Genomic DNA, 17821 nt, shown 5'->3' on the forward strand with positions numbered 1-17821 from the left:
ACAAAAGGAGAAAATAAGTACTACAAACATCATCATAGACTAATCATAAGAGACCGACCCTTAAGACTTGACACTAAGGAGACACTGTCTAGGGAACACTGGAAGGAGAGGGCTTAGAGGCAGCGGTAAGGGTTTGGAGGACTAAATCCATTTGAGCATGCGCCAACATTTGCTCATTGAGCAGTTTCTCTTTTAGGTCCTCCACCTGCTTCTTGAGCTCAGCATTCTCATTGGTCAGACGGGAAACCTCCTCGCTTTGAGAGCTACTGGAACCAGGTGCCTCCTGAAGCTGACTCAACTGACTTTCAAGAATAGCATTCCTTGCTTTCAACTGCCTTATCGCAGCAGTGGCACTGTTCTGAGCGTTGATCAACTGAGAAATGGTAGAAGTGTTTCCAACACCTCCAACCTTATCAATGCACTCACATTCTTCGAGAGTGGTCTTTGAGAAAGTTTGCTTCTTATTGCTCACTTTAGCTTTTCCCAGAGGAACCTTGAAGAACTCAAAAACCTTGGTGAGAAGGAACCCATAAGGCAACCCATGATTACCATCTTTGAACTCTTCCACTTTTTGCATGTGCTCTATCATGATCCCATGCAAGTTGATGGTAGTGTAGTTGTCCAGTGCTTTCATGAGAACAAGGTCTGCACAAGAAGTAATGGATTTTCTCTCAACACGAAGGACCAAGACCTTGTTCACCATCTCAAATAACAATTAGTACACTGGAAAGAGGGCCTTTTTCTGTACCCGTTCCCCTTGTTGAACTGCTCTGTCCTTCAGGATAGCGTTTTTAAAGTTTGAAGAACAAGTTCCCCAAACAGTAGACGACCCTTCAGCAGGTACACCCAGAATAGACCCCAACAAAGCAGAATCCATGACCATATCAACTCCATTCACTAGTGTGCAGATATGATCATCCTCAACTTTGAAGAAGTTGGCATAGAAACTATGCACTTCCTCCTCATACATTTTTGGAGCATTACTTGTGAACAAATGTGTCCACAGTTTAAACTTACAAATTTCATCCAACTGTCGTATTCCAGCCTCCTCCAAAATGTTAGGAGCAAATGTATGGCCCCACAATACTTTCTGATTTCTCAATTTCTCTTTCCCAACACTCTGGGGATCATCAACTTTTGCCTTCTTGGAAGAACCAGGTTCCTCATCAGTATCAACTTTTCTTTAAACAGACTTGCGAACATTCTTTCCTTTTTCATCAGGCTTTTCACCCAATTCTTCCATCACCTTGGCACCAGACTTTTCCACTAACTTATCACCAGATTCTTCCACTATATTTTCACTAGAGACAACATCATCGAACTTGTTCAGACGTTCAACAGTTACAGAAAAACCCTTTTTAAGCTTGGGGAGACCATGCTTCTGTGAGCCGTTTCTAGTCAAAGAACCAGGTTCTTCGTCTACTTCATCACCCACAATCATAACATGCACTACCTTCTCATGCACAACCTTCCCATCCTTTACCAATTTTCTCATTCTTTGACTGGCTTGGCTTTGCTAAGAGCGGACTCAAGAGCCTCATTCTTTTGCAACCTTGTAGTGGGTCGCTTAGGAGTTGGCTCTTCAGTAACAACTGATCTGCGCCTAGTCAGGCTGGCAATCGACAAATCATTAGAATCCTCTTCACTATCCCTATTTTGTTCTTCAGACACAAATCTTATCTCAGGCACAAACACACAGAGGCTCAGCATAGAAATGAGGGGATGGAGTTGGGTCAGTACTGACTTGGGGTTCTTGACAGGACCCCTGAGTTGGATCCTCCTAAGAGGGATCAGGTCCTCCAGCAGGTTCCCCAGTAGCACAGTCATGTGCCGATGGTTCAACAGGCACAAGCTCCCTACCTTTGCCAAGGTTTTAGACTCTTCCCCCTGAGGCTCAGACCCATCCTCACCTCATTCGATAATAACCCGATCACCAGCTATGGATAATATGTTTTCTATTACTTCTTTCTCTTGTAAATCCATGGAAAACGCATGAGAAGGAGGAGTGTTACCCGTGGACTCAAGCTTAGGAACTGTCTTTTTGAGTCAGCATCCTCAGAACTAGCAGTTTGGTCTATTTGAGCCTTTGTCCACAGGAAGACTAGAGATTTCCTGATTTTCCTCTTCATCAACTGTACCTTTTTCACCCAGCTTTTTCGGCGAGGCAAGAGGAGAACTCGTAGCCACAAACCTTTTAGGAGTCGAGATTTTGCGGCTCCGATGAGAACCAGAACTCGGTTGGGTAGGAGACTCTCAGTGTGGAGGTGACTCTGTCCTAGGGTTTTGGCTAGTAGTAGTGTGGAGTGAGGAGTCTAATATCGGTGTTTTAACTGACAAGGACTCAATGGGGGTGTTACTTGGAATACTTGAGATTTCGTGATTTTCAGCCATGGTGAGAAATAGTGAGTTGAAGAGGAGGGATTGGTAGTTTGAAGAGAGAAAGAAGGAAGGTTTTGAAATTTGATGTGAAGAGTTGTGACAATGATGGGTGTATTTAAGATGGACGAGGGACCGGTTAAGAAAGGGCGACAATTTTGGGAGTTGGGTCGATTACCAACGGGTGAGACGTTTGGGTTCAAAAGATGCAAAGAAAAGAAACTGACACACTGATGATGTGACACTTGTTTTAACCGTTCAAAATTGTGCATGAGAGAACAGAGAAACTACTAACTTGCGTCAGGAGAACCAAGTTCCCTAATGAATCTTGCACCTGTAAGCTTTGCCCTTTTTACCAGCGTGCACTGTATTAACTGCTTATTTGCTCTATAATCATCATGCGTGTCTACCTGTAACGGTATAGAGGTGAGTTAGACTTTGCCAAAAAATACGTTTTAGCTAATTTTACTTGGACATTTCTTTCATAACCAATGATCGAGGGACCAGGTTCTCAGTTGGGTTTTATCAACCCCAGTGCCAGGCGATTTATTTCAAAATGTTCTCTGCTTAAGGCCTTGGTGAATATATCAGCAATATGATCTTCTATGCTGCAGAATTTTATGCAGATGAGCCCATTTTCAACATTGTCTCTGAGGAAGTGATGACGCATATCAATGTGCTTGGTTCTCTTATGTTGGACTAGATTTTTGGCTATATTGAGCGCACTTGTATTGTCGCACATGAGGGACACACAGTCAGAGAACACTCCAAAGTCTTCCAACTACTGCTTGATCCACAGTAATTGAGCACAACAAGAAGCAACTGCTACCTATTCCGTTTCTGCAGTTGAGAGTGCTACCGAGTTTTGCTTCCTTTTACCCCATGAGATTAGACAAGAACCCAGAAAATATTCCATTCCAGACGTGCTTTTCCTGTCCACCAGATATCCTGGATAATCAGCATACCCAACAAGATCAAAGTTGTCTCCTGAGGGATAGTAGATAACCAGGTCTTACGTTCTTTTGAGATATCTCAATATTCTCTTGGCAACCTTCAGATGAGATTCCTTTGGATTAGATTGAAACCTTGCACACAGACCCACGCTGAACACAATGTCTGGTCTGCTTGTAGTGAGATACAAGAGTGGCCCTATGGTCCCTCTATACATGGTTTGATTTACAGGGGAACCCGGTTCATCCATGTCTAGACGAGTAGCTGTGGCAATAGGAGTGTCAATAACTTTTGATGCTTCCATGTCAAACTTTTTCAATAGCTCCTTGATGTACTTCTACTGACTTACCAATGTTCCCTTTTGAGATTGCTTCAATTGAAGTCCCAGGAAGAAATTTAATTCTCTCATCATACTCATCTCGAACTCACTCCCCATGAGTTTTACAAACTCTTCACAAAGAGAGTCAGCTCCAAAAATGATATCATCAACATATACTTGAACAATGAGCAGGTTCCTCTTTCGTTTCTTCAGAAAGAGAGTGTTATCAATTTTCCCTTTTGTAAAGCCATTTTCTAGAAGGAATTTTGACAACCTTTCATACTAAGCCCGAGGAACCTGCTTTAGCCTATACAACGTCTTGTCCAGTTTGAACACATGCTTAGGATGCTCATGATTCTCAAATCCAGGTGGTTGCTTGATATAAATTTCTTCTTTTAGGAAGTCATTCAGAAATGCACTTTTGACATCCATTTGGAACAATGTGAACTCCATATGTGATGCAAAGGCAATAAGGATTCTGATAGCTTCCATTCGAACAACTGGAGCAAAAGTTTCATCATTGTCAATCCCTTCTTCCTGGTTGTAGCCTTGAACTACCAGCCTTGCCTTATTTCTTGTTGTGTTTCTAAACTCATCAAGTTTGTTCCTAAATACCCACCTGGTTCCTATAACAGTTCGATCTGCAGGTCGAGGAACTAGGTGCCATACTTTGTTCCTTTCAAATTGATTTAGATCCTCTTGCATGGCATTGATTCAATATGTATCTTTCAATGCTTCTTTGATATTTTTGGGCTCTATTTGAGAAAGAAAGGCTGAGAAGGCAAGTGAGTTTCTAGCTTTTGACATGGTTTGAATTCCTGAGTCGAGAAGAGTGATTATGTTATCAAGGCGGTGTGAACTTTTGTGCTTCCAATTTGGTACCTGAATCTCATTGGTAGAAGACTCGGGTATGCCTGACTGAGGTTCTTGGCCGCTTTTCGTTTCAGATAGTGGAGTACATTGGACTGCATCAATAACTCTGTTTTCAGCTTCAGTTGTTGTGATGGTGGGACCATGTTCCTTTCCAATGGATGGAGATGTAGTTGCATCATCTTCACTGGATTCCTTGATGTGACTCATCATATCTGCATTTCCATTTGCCATGTCAATAACTTCACCTTGAACAGATAAAGGTTCTCAATCTTGATCAACACGTTTGTCCTTCGCACATGAGAGGTGAGATTCATCAAAGATCACATGTACACTCTCCTCAACACATTGAGTCCTTTCATTGTATACTTTGTAAGCTTTGCTTTGAGATGAGTATCCCAGAAATATTCTTTCATCACTTTTAGCATTAAATTTTCCAAGAGCATCCTTGCCATTGTTGAGGACGAAACATTTGCAATCGAAAGCCCTTAGATGAGTCAACTTGGGCTTTCTTCCATTCAACAGTTCATATGGAGTTTTGTTCAGACAGGACCTAATCATACACCTGTGCACCAAGTAGCAAGTAGTATTGACAGCTTCTGCCCATAAATTCTTTGCAATCCCACTGTCAATCAACATTGTCCTTGCCATGTCTTCAAGAGTTCTATTCTTCTTCTCCACAACACCATTTTGTTGAGGTGTTCTTGGAGGTGAAAAATTGTGAGTGATACCATTTTCAGTACAAAACTCATCAAATTTGGCATTGTCGAACTTTGTCCCATGATGAGACCTGATGCAAGCTACATTATTACCCATCTTCACTTGAATCTTTTTGAAGAAGGCAAGAAACACTTCAAAAGTTTCATCCTTGGTTGTGAGAAACAAAGTCCGGGTGAATCTGGAGTAGTCGTCAACTATAATGAAGATATATTTCTTTTCTCCTCTGCTTGGCACCCTCATAGGTCCACATAGATCCATGTGAAGAAGATCAAGTGGCCTTGAGGTACTTACTTCCTTATTGGGCTTGAATGAGGATCTGACTTGCTTCTCTTTTACATATGCATCGCACACTTTGTGATCCTTGAAGCTTGACTTGGGTAGACCACGAACCAGGTCTTTCCTGACCAATTTGTTCAACAACGTGAAGCTTGCATGACCCAGCCTTCTATGCCATAATTCAGCATCATCATCAACAACACTTAGACATCTGAGATCACCATTTCGCAGAGACTCAAAATCAGCAACATAGATATTTTTGTATTTTTTTGCCACTAGCACCACCTCACCAGTCATGAGGTTTGTGATTGTACATATTTTTGACAAAAATTCCACCTTGTTTCCCTTGTCATAGATCTGGGAAACACTTAGCAAGTTGTACTTCAACCAGTTCATGTAGTACACATTTTTGATAGAGTGAGAGAGAAACTTTCCAATCCTTCTAACTCCCAGAATGTATCCCTTCTTGCCATTTCCAAAGGATACACTCCCTCCTTGCAGGGCGTTAAGTTAAAGGAAATCATTTGTACTTCCAGTCATATGCTTTGAGCAGCCGCTATTCATGTACCATTTTAAGCTACTCCCTTTCACTGTTTCCCAAGAAAATCAAGAGTTAGACTTAGGAACTCAAATGAGTTTGGGTCCCTTGTAATGAGGAAATGGGTGAATTAGGGATCTTTTGGTCCAAGCAGGCATTATATATTTTTTATGTGAAGGACCAGGTTCCCTAGCAGTAGTTACTTTTTCAGCAAAGACTTTATTTTTCTGTTGTGATTGGAATCTGGCCTTACAGGTTTCCTTAAAGTGCCCGGTGTTACCACAGTGAGTGCATAGCCAATTGTCAGGTACAGTGACATACTTGCTATGAAGGTTGTAGGGAGTCTTTTCCTTTTGAAACCCGATTCCCTGCTTGTTTCCCCCATTGTTTGTATACATGGAAATGATAGCATTAGAGTACCAAGTCCACTTGAATGATTTTTCGAGATCACTCTTGATTCTTCCTAGTTCTTCCTAAAGTTTTTTATTTTTCCCAAGCTCAGCACACAGACTATATTTCACTCATTCTAACTCATTTTCAAGCTTAAGATATGCCTCACTTGCAACCTTCTTTCTCTTTTGACTGTTCCCAGGCCTATTATCCATTTTAAATTCCTCAATTGTTTCCTTTAGGTCCACTACCACCACTAATAAGTCATCTCTCTCATGCTCAATGTTAGAAACTCTCTTAGTTAAGACGTATTTTTCCTTTCTGACACACTCAATGGTCTCTTTTAGATCTACCACAATAACCATTAGATCATCCCTCTCATATTCTATATTTGCAATTTTTTCATCTTAGGATTCCTTCTCTTTCTTTAGGTTTGTTTCATTTAAATCAATCAGAACGACTACTAGGTCATCTCTAGGCTACTCTGCTTCTCCTAATTCCACAGTTAAAGAATATTTATCATTTATAAGACTGTGATAAGCATCAATTAACACATTTGTAAAAGACATGAGTTTTTTAGGAGAGTAAGATTTCAGATTTCTCTGAACATCCAAAAAATTTACCTCATCATCGTCGCCATCTTCATCATCATCATCATCAGACTGAGCTATCAAGGCAAAGATTGAGTCATACTCAGTTGCTTCACTTTCTACTGCCATCATTGAACTATCACCATGATTATTTTCTTCTTCATATTTGCTAGAGGAGTCTCCCCATGCAGCAAGAGCTTGCTTTACAACATTGTCAGTGGCATTTTTCCTCTTGAAGCGTTTATCAGGAACCGAGTTCCTCTTTGCTGCTTTGTCAAAGTTGTTTTTGTACTGATCTTGCTTTAGGAGAGGGCAGTCTTTAATGAAATGTCCTGGCTTGCCACATTTATAACAAATGTCATAATTTTTTGGCTTGTTGGAACTACCCCTTTTAGAATGCCTCCATTCCTGCAAACCATATTTTGGAATCTTCTTGTCAAGTAAGCCATCATCCTTACCACTTGAATCATTGTTGTCTGTCTTGAAGACCAGGTTCTTCTCCCTTTTGGGCTCTCTTATTTCATTGTCCTTCTTCTTCTTCTTCTTCATTTCATATATTTTCAAATTTCCAATGGGTTCATCTATGGTCAGCACCTGCAAGTCCTTTGCCTCTATAATAGCGTTCACCTTGCTTTCCCAGGATCTAGGTAGGACACTGAAAATTTTCCTGACAAGCTTATTTTTTAGAATGATTTCCCCAAAAGAGTGGAACTTATTGATGATAAAGGTGAAGCGAGTATGCATATCTTAAATGGATTCATCATCCTTCATCCTGAAGAGCTCGTATTCAGTTGTAAGCATGTCAATCTTTGATTGCTTGACTTGTGTTGTTTCTTCATGAGTTGTCTCAAGAGCTTCCCATATTTCTTTTGCTGATTGGCATGTCGATATCCTGTTATATTCATTAGGACCAATGCCACAAACAAGAATTTTCTTTGCACGAAAATTCGATCAGCGTCATTGAATTATTTTGGGAATGGTTACAGCTGGGTCGCCAACAGTCTTTGTAGGAACAAAGGGTCCATCACAGATAACATCCCAATGCTCGGAGTCTTTAGCCATTATGAAGTCATGCATCCTAGTCTTCCACCATCCATAATATTGGGCGTTGAACCTTGGTAGCCTATAAGCAGACTGGCCTTCTTCGAAGTTTGGCGGAGTAGCCATGAGGATCCTTTCTAGGTGTTAGCCTGATAGAAAGAACCCGCTCTGATACCAATTGATAAAATTTAAGGATCCACCAAACTATATAGAGAACCGGGTTCTCTATTAATTTCCACAGAATGCACGTACACTACAGTAAGCAAATAACATAGAGGAATTTTACGTGGAAAATTCTCAGCTCAACGGAATTAAAAACCACGACCTACCCTTGTAAGATTTCAACTTCACTACTGAGTAACTTTAGATTACAATCTATGTAACCTAGGAATTAACCTCTTAATCCCTCACTAACTTGTAACACTCTATTACAAACCACTTTGTAATGACTCTATTACAAAAGACTCTACAACTCGACTAACTCTAGCTAAAACACAAACACAAGGATTTATGATTTACAAAGTATTTCTTACACAATGCTTCTAAGTAAGCTAAGTAGGAATTACAAGTAAGAGCTTTTGCAAAGTTACAACTTAACTAAGGACTGATATGGGGAACTAGTATGTAGCAGTGTTGTTCTTTGTTCTTGATGCACTTGAGAATCGTTTTTCTGGATGATCAATCACCATGAGAGTGCTTGAATAAATTTTCTAAGTGTTCAAGTGATATGCTTTACCTTTCTTGATGTTAATAATTCATTTGTGACATCACTTTGAATGATGTAAGCAAGTTAGGCAAAGGGCATTCCCCATAAAGTTGATTGATGCATTGTTTCTGCACTGTAGCGTGTGCGCGCAGCAACTTTACAGCTGGAATAGTTGACTTGTACAATCTCATTGGGAACTGGTAGCTATCTGTTCCCTCTGCTGTTCCTATGAATCTGAATAGTTGAACTGTATCCCCAACTGGAGACTTGTAAGTTTGTTAGATTATCAAAACATAATAGGGATATACATATAACCTATCAAGAAGGAAAAATATTTTCCAAGACTCCTTCTTAACCTTCCTGTTTACCGTGAAAATGGTCATAACAATTAAATTTGATTATGGGACTCTAAAATACGTGATCTATTTTTAAGCTAGTTGTTAAGCAGATGATGTTATGTATGAGACTTAGAGACGAGATAAGAGTTAGGAATAAGGTGATAACCAAATCGATAGGTTAACAATCGGGGCCTTGGGATTGTCGATTCGGGGGCCTCGAGGTCGATTTTAGAGCTTGGTTGGGAGCTATCGAAGGTGGTCGAAGTATGGCTAACAATTATTAATAAAATCAACGAATGCTCTTTATGGCCAATGATAAGCAATAAATGAAGAACAATGATGAAGATAATAAATGGAAGCAATAATATCAAGAGAGTATGTTAGAGAGTAGAGAGAATGTTCTTGTTTTTTTGGTATGGAACAACTGAGACAACCGAGGTTTACAAAATGACAAGGGTCACCTTTATATAGGAGGGGAATCCCAACATAGTACAAAATACACTAATGACAAAGGAGCGGAGATGGGACAGCCAGATGACACCTTGATTTAGGATTAGGGCAGTCTACTAGGCTCTGTCAGCCCTAGCCGTGTGCTTTGGGAACTCTCCATTTCTATCACAGCCGTAGTCAACATTGTCTCCAGGCCGAACGTCGACGATCCTCGAGAGAGGAAACTCGACCGTAGCTTTGTAGCCTCGAGCCTTCGAGACGATCATCTGAGGTGCCTCGATGACGAGGAATTAGACCCTCTGATTTCACCGTATACACTTCCCTACCCGATTTTCCATCCCCACGAACTCTTATTCAACCTTCCTTATCCTATTCCTCATCCCCACCAACCAACCCCACACTCCACCTCCATCCCACCCCCACCCTAAATAAAAATATTATTAATAGTACTTTCTTTTCATCTTGTAGATAGATTTATTTTTTTTCATGTCAACAAATGAGTATATATTTCATGATATAAAAAGTATTTTTTTTCATTTCAGCAAAAAAAATATTTTCTTTTCATGATGTAAAAAAGGTATTTTTTTTTATTTCAACAAAATGATTATTTTCTTTTCATGATGTAGAAAAAGTATTTTCTTTTATTTTAATAAAATGAGTACTTTATTTTCATGTTGTAAAAAGAATATTTTTTTCTCAACCAAAAAAAAGTGTATTTTCTTTTTAGTTATGGAGCACAAATTTCAATTTTATTTTTATTTTAAAAAGTAAAGCAGCACATTAGTTCATTTGGGTTCGTGTGAATTTTTAGAGACTTGGGGGGAGGGGGAGAGGGTGAAGAGAGTAGTATAAAAAAATATTTTTTTACTCTCTAACCAAATACTAGAAAATATTTTTCACTCACCAATCAAACAAAGGAAAATAAGTGATTAATCCACTCATTTTCCATGAAAACATTTTTTGAAAAAATATTTTTCATACACACTAAAACGTAACTACTTTCTCAGCTCCCAAATTGCAAAGAAATGTCTATGAACTGAGAATGAAGACAAGTCTTTGGATTCGATATTCTGCATTGGAAAACTTAATTAAACATTTAATATACATTTGTTTGAGCTAAAGTACTCTGACATTAATTTATTTAGACGAGGTCCTAAAATTTTAATAATAGCACTTCCTTTGTAATTTTTAGGTTCATTTTTAAACATGATCAGAGAGTCAAGAAAAAATGCGACTGAACTTTGAAAAATACTACCACCAGATACAAAAGTGTAACGAAGCATCAGGTTAATTTGTCAATATTCACTGCACATATATTACCTTCGTTCCTTGATTTTGAATATTCGATTTTCCGGTATCGTAGGTGCTCTTATTCATAGCTTAATATATATGTTCTCGAAACCTCTAAACTATATTCGATTTTCATTTTCTTTGCAAATGTTTTTTTTGTTTCAAATATATAGGGTAGACAACTTTTTACTTTTTATTATTGTAGCTGGAATTTTAGAGTGAAAAGCGTTAGTGTGGCGTTTACCGTGTCATAACCTACTATCCTAGTGCGAAAAATTGACCTTATGATCATTGTATACTCTGAACAATTCACATATAATTTAATTACTTTAATGTAACAAAAAATAATTTTGTAATTTTAATGTTTCTCTGTAATAACTGAGAAGGTCAATATATATTAACTACTTCGCATCTATCTAATTTGCGTGCTATTGGTTTTAAGAGAGGAAGAACAGAAAGCGCAGAGCAATACTTTTGAACAGATTGTTGTAATTAACTTTGAACATATATTCGAGTTGTAACTTTAGGAAGACTTGTAATAACTTTGGTATGGTTAGTTAATTAAGAAGGGAAAAGTAATATTTTTTTCCCGTTTTAATTTAAATGATACACTTTCCTTATTAGTCCATTCCAAAAAGAATGACATTTTTTTTATTTAGAAATAATTTAACTTTAAATGTTTTATTTTACCCACTTTTCATTTCTAATGAAAAGCTTTTATAGCCACACAAATATTATGGCTTCATAAAGCTTTTAATTTACTCCCTTAAGCTTTTAGGATCATATGTTTCAAAAATCTTCTTCTTTTTTTTTAAACTTTGTGTCAAGTCAAACTATATCGTCTAAATTGAAACATAGGGAGTAGTAACTTTACTGGAAAAAAGCTGCTATATTGGTTCGACAACTATCGTAGCTGTTTTTCTTGTTTGATCTCTTCACTTAACTAACTGGCACACTTCCACATATATAAATCCAAAACAAAATAAAATTAGAATAACTAAGTCCTTTGAATTATTTAAAGGAAGGACAACACATTAAATCTTGAAAACATGCTAACCAGCAATTAGATTGGTAAGGGAAGATTGAACGTAAGAAATACTAATAAAGTGTTTGGAAAAGTGTAGAAAAGCCTTCTTTTTCCCTCTCTTTCTATCAAGTACAAAAATAAAGACTTCACATACACGCTACAAAAAGATAAATCAATCACTTCAGGCTCGTGTCCTGCATGTTCCAATCCCTACAACACATACATGCATGCAATTAATGCATGTAATCATACCCATATATCCCTCAAATTAAAGGGTAGTGGCGAAGCCACCTTATCACAAGAGGTAGAGGTGCCGAATTTTGACTTTATTTGATTTCTTTATGTATTTATTTTGATAGTTGTTAGTGAAAATGGTTACTTCAAGTTCAATCCCATGCATGCAATTAGGCCCGCACGCACGCAAAGATAGTGATAAAAAGCCAGCAATCATCATATATCCTCCCAAAAAGCCTCCATTTTGTGTGAGAGCCATTGAAGAAAGTAGAAGGGAAAGCTAAAAAGAACACACCCACCATACAAAGTCTTGTTCTATTAAAGCAACTACAAACACTCGCGCAAAAAACAATTCACTCACTTGTTAGTTACATAGTCTTTACAAACTTTGGCTACGGTTACCAAATAATCCTCTCTTTTTCCCAGAGAAATGAAAGTGCCCTTTTCCTCTAATGACAACGTGAGTTCAAAACCATTGATTAACAATAACAACAACAACAACCTCCGGAACGCTACTTTTCCGGCCGCCGCCAACGGCCCTAATTTGTGCTACGAACCCAAATCAGTCCTCGAACTCCGCCGCAGTCCCAGCCCTATCGTTGAGAAGCAGGTGATAACAAATCCTGATTTCTCCGCCCTTTGCGGCGGCGACGATCCTCTCCAGCTAGGTGATCATGTTCTGAGCAACTTCGAAGATTGGGATTCTTTGATGAGAGAACTTGGCTTGCAAGACGATTCTGCTTCACTCTCAAAATCTAACCACCCTCAACTCAGCCTTACACAAAGCGAGTCGCTGACTCAGTTCCATAACCTCTCTGAATTCTCAGCTGACTCGACTCAGTTCCCTACCTCTGATTTTTCTTTCTCTGAGAATTTCCCTCAGCAATTTCAATCAGTGAATCAGGGAAATTACATTAACGCCCTTGATCTCTCCGGTGATATCCACCAGAATAATTGGAACGTAGGATTTGATTACGTGGATGAGCTCATTCGTTTCGCTGAGTGCTTCGAAACCAACGCGTTCCAGCTCGCACATGTGATACTGGCACGGCTCAATCAACGGCTCAGATCCGCCGCCGGAAAACCTCTCCAACGTGCTGCCTTTTACTTCAAGGAAGCACTCCAAGCCCAACTCGCTGGGTCAACTCGGCAGACTCGCCCTGCCAGCTCATCCGACGTGATTCAGACCATCAAATCCTACAAAATTTTCTCAAACATATCTCCAATCCCTATGTTCTCCAGCTTTACGGCGAATCAAGCCGTGCTTGAGGCAGTCGACGGCTCGATGCTAGTCCACGTCATCGACTTCGACATCGGACTCGGAGGCCACTGGGCTTCCTTCATGAAAGAGTTAGCCGATAAAGCCGAGTGTCGTAAAGCCAACGCGCCGGTTCTTCGAATTACGGCTCTAGTTCCTGAAGAGTACGCTGTGGAATCGAGGTTAATCAGAGAAAATTTAACACAATTTGCTCGTGAACTCAATATCGGTTTCGAAATAGATTTTGTGCTAATTCGAACTTTCGAGTTGTTATCCTTCAAAGCAATAAAGTTCATGGACGGAGAGAAGACAGCGGTGCTTTTATCCCCCGCTATCTTCCGACGGATCGGGTCAGGGTTTGTTAACGACCTCCGTCGTATTTCCCCTAACATGGTGGTACACGTGGACAGCGAAGGGCTGATGGGTTACGGAACAGCGTCGTTTCGTCAGACAGTGATTGATGGGCTGGAATTTTACTCTACGTTGCTGGAATCACTAGAAGCAGCAAATATCGGTGGCGGAAATTGTGGGGATTGGATGAGGAAAATTGAAAATTTCGTGCTGTTCCCGAAGATAGTGGAGATGGTGGCGGCAGTAGGGCGGCGAGGAGGTGGTTCGTGGAAGGATGCGATGGTGGCTGCCGGATTCCGGCCGGTAGGATTAAGCCAGTTTGCAGATTTTCAAGCAGATTGTTTGTTAGGGAGGGTACAGGTTAGGGGATTCCACGTGGCAAAGAGACAAGCGGAGATGTTGCTGTGCTGGCATGATAGGGCCCTAGTAGCCACGTCAGCTTGGAGGTGTTAATAATAAAAACTACTAACCCTAAACTAGTTGTAATAATAGCAGTGATTTCGATCTTTAGCTATATGGTTTTAGTTTTAGGGGTGGGGGTAGCATAACAACAGATAAAACTAAAACGAAACTTTAAGAAGTCGCATGTTTTTTTTATGCTTTTTTGTTTTTCTTAATTGTGTTGGTACTATCTTTTTTTTTTTTTTTTTGTAATTTTGTAGCTTAATTTCGACTCTCAGGTTGGTCTCTCTAATTAGTGGATAATTGCAATGTGTGTAACTTTTTCGCTGTTAATTTTAAAGAAATCTCCCAGCGAATCGCCATGTTAATTTGTTATTTTCCATGTAAAAACGAGGGCATTTGCATCTATATTCAGTTTTGGGATCACTATTGAACTTATACCTGCTTTGCACAAAAAATTATAAATATATCCACTTTTCGGATAACTTCAGATATACGGGCCTCAAGTAGCAAAAAATTATGTCTAACTTGAGATTTTTTTGCCTGAAGTGTGACCTTATCAAAAGAATACTTTAGATATTTTCGCCTGAAGTTTGGCCTGACTTGCAAAGGCAATCGGGATAATTTCAGGCAAATTAGTCTGAAATTCTTCAGTTTATAGTGCAAACTTCAGACCTACTGAAGAACTTCAGACTTGGAATTATCTGAAGAACACAGTCAAATTAAATAAAAGACCAAGAAAAAATTATTACTTATAAATATAAAAACCACCCGTGTAAGAGACTCCCGTCCAAGGGAGCCAATAATTCCCCATTATGAAATTGGAGACAGTGAAATAAGATGCATCCAAGAAGTTAATTTCACCATGATAAACAGGCCATGTAACCATGTTATTGGTACCCTAGTGCTAAATCACTAAGTATTTCATATTCAATCAATAATACTTACATAGAGTGTCATGTGTTTGAGAGAGAAAAGAAAAAGAAGAGGAGGAGGAGGAAAAGAAAGGAGTGCACAGCTCGCAGGAAGAAGAGGAGGAAGCGACGACTAGTGTGAAGTTGTAAAAATTAGAGTATAGATTAAATAATTTTAAAAATATAAGTATAAATTAATTAGGAGAGACCAAATAGAGTATCTCGCGTAATTGTTACCTAAAAACATGGCCATGTTCAATTAGGAGTAATAGATTGTGACTTGTGAATAATTCCGAGAAATTTCATTAAAAGATAAAGTTAAACCTATGTATAGTCAAATCAGGTAGATTCGATAAACTAGCTGCTGATAAGTGAGGAGACGCACTGAAGCAGTATGGTGTTACCACATATTAAGTCATCTAAAAAATAATTGCAGACAATTATATAAAATACTAGTGTATTTGGCCACGCTTTACGCGGTTATAAAAATAACTTTTTTACAAATATAAAAATCATAAATTTAATGAAAGAAAATAAAAAATACAAAAAAAATCATTATCATATATAAAATGGAAGTATAGACATTTAATCCAAGCATTCAATCTAAAGTACTCCCCCCATTTCATCTTATATGAATATATTAATATTTAAAAAATCGAATTATTTTTTCTACTATATAATTTTTTCAAACTTTCCTCCTCCCTGGTTGTCCCATTGTCTCCTTCAAACATAAATCAGGTTGATTTAATTGACAAATAACCTGTTGGATTAAAATATATTAAAGCTAAAACATTTACAGATGATTTCATTTTCAACCTTGAGATGATGAGAATTCTAAAATTCAAAGGCTTAAAGTTAAACCGTTCTCACTTGCTCTTTTCTGATAAGGAGGAAAACAAATCATGCATAATGAATAATGATCCATAAATCATAATAAACATGGGTCTAATTTAAAGATACTAATAATTGTTATTAATATTGGCAACGGTTATAACTTTTAGCAAAGCATACCTATAGACTTTTGGACTATAAATAATGGTTGTAACTTTTGATAATGACTTTTGAATTTTCTAACCGATTGTTTCTTTACTAATACATAGATTTTGGATTTTTTTTAAAAAAATAATTAAATAGAAAGAATTGAGTGAAATTGCAGAAACAATATTATGATCATACATGTCAATAAATAAAAAATGTTACTTATGTTCGAGGGGGATATGGACCAAACCTCTAACCATTCACGTTTAACAAAGAAACTATCGAAAAAAGAGATAAATAGTAAGCCTATACATCATTCTTTCCTACAAAGCATATGCACATTAATTTAAAAGAAAAATTACATTTTTCAAATCTTCTTCTTGTAGAGGGAGTTTCTATTTGTCCAGTTGAAGTAAACCTTTTGCACTTCCAACAAAAAATTCACATGAGATAAATTAACGCCCATATATCCGTGAAACCTTAGACATGAAAATCAAGATTTGTAGGATTACGTACTCTCCAATATAACGATGTTTTCAATTGGGACAACTTCTTGATTGAAAATATGCATCTGTTCACTTTAGATTTGGTTGTCTTGGACTCCAATGCGCTCTCTCATAGCAACTTTGAAGAATTAAAAAAGAAAAAACTTGGGAGCACAATGATAGAATTGTAACGGTAGCTGCACTTAAGATGGGCCTCATTTTGTTTTAATATTTGAACGTATGTAGTGATTGCTCATTAGCAATAAGTGTCATTAATGAAGAATATGAGAGAAATATATTGAATTTGTTATTAAAAGAACGGAAAAGGGCCAAAAATACCTCTAACGTATTAAAAATGGCTCAAAAATGCCCTCCCTTAACCTTTTGGTCTAAAAATACCCCTAACGTATTGAAAATGGCTCAAAAATACCCTTAACATTTTATTTTTGGCTCACATATACCCTTGAAACTAACTAAACATAGATGGTAATTTTTGGGTTCACCTTCCATCAATATATCATATATTTTCTTATATGTATTTTATGCCACATACTTAAATTTTATATATATATATACACATCATAATACACGTAAACAAATGAAATATCCCATACATATTCTTCAAAGTTGTGTATTTTATACTTAATATATACCACTATTATATAATTTATCACATATACTATTATAATAGAAAATATATAAGAACTACCGGTCGAAGTTATAACATGACAAAAAAAGGGAGCAGTTCCGCTCCATTACAATTTGTTCCATTAGATGTCAATATAGTTTTGAATAAGTAACATATGTCTTTGTTAATTTTTAAAAGATGAGATTTTATTTATTTATTTATTCTCTATTATTATTGGTTAATTTTCTATTAATAAACAAAAAAAATATGTGAATGACCCGTCAACATTATGTTCTTCCCAGAAAGTAATATATATGTATGTGTGTGTGGGGTATATACATATAAAAAATATATGATATATTGATGGGAGGTGAACAAAAAATTTACCATTCATGTTTTGTTGGTTTCAAGGGTATATGTTATAACTTCTACCGGTGATTCTTATATATTTTCTATTATAATATATATGTGATAAATTATATAATAGTGGTATGTATAAAGTATAAAATACACAACTTTAAAGAATATGTATGGGATATTTTGTTAGTTTATATATATATATATATATGTGTGTGTGTGTGTGTGTGTGTTGGTATAAAATACATATAAAAATATATGATATATTGAGGGAAGGTGAACCAAAAATTTATCATTCATGTTTTGTTAGTTTCAAGGGTATATGTGAGCAA

At 37.5% G+C, this 17821-nt stretch overlaps 2 protein-coding genes across 2 annotated transcripts; one reads left to right on the top strand and one right to left on the bottom strand.

Moving 5' to 3' along the window:
- Positions 1-6919: 6919 nt before the first annotated feature.
- Positions 6920-7774, bottom strand: LOC138885209 (uncharacterized). The gene has a single exon (XM_070166120.1). It carries the CDS (start codon positions 7772-7774, stop codon positions 6920-6922), a length of 855 nt encoding a protein of 284 aa, XP_070022221.1.
- A 4219-nt stretch (positions 7775-11993) lies between these two features.
- Positions 11994-14483, top strand: LOC104248663 (scarecrow-like protein 15). Its single transcript, XM_009804968.2, has one exon. The coding sequence runs from the start codon at positions 12547-12549 to the stop codon at positions 14176-14178; it is 1632 nt and encodes a 543-aa protein (XP_009803270.1). The 5' UTR covers positions 11994-12546; the 3' UTR covers positions 14179-14483.
- Positions 14484-17821: the final 3338 nt, after the last annotated feature.

This window comes from Nicotiana sylvestris, chromosome 2 (genome assembly GCF_000393655.2).
Source record: "Nicotiana sylvestris chromosome 2, ASM39365v2, whole genome shotgun sequence".
NCBI lineage: Eukaryota > Viridiplantae > Streptophyta > Magnoliopsida > Solanales > Solanaceae > Nicotiana > Nicotiana sylvestris.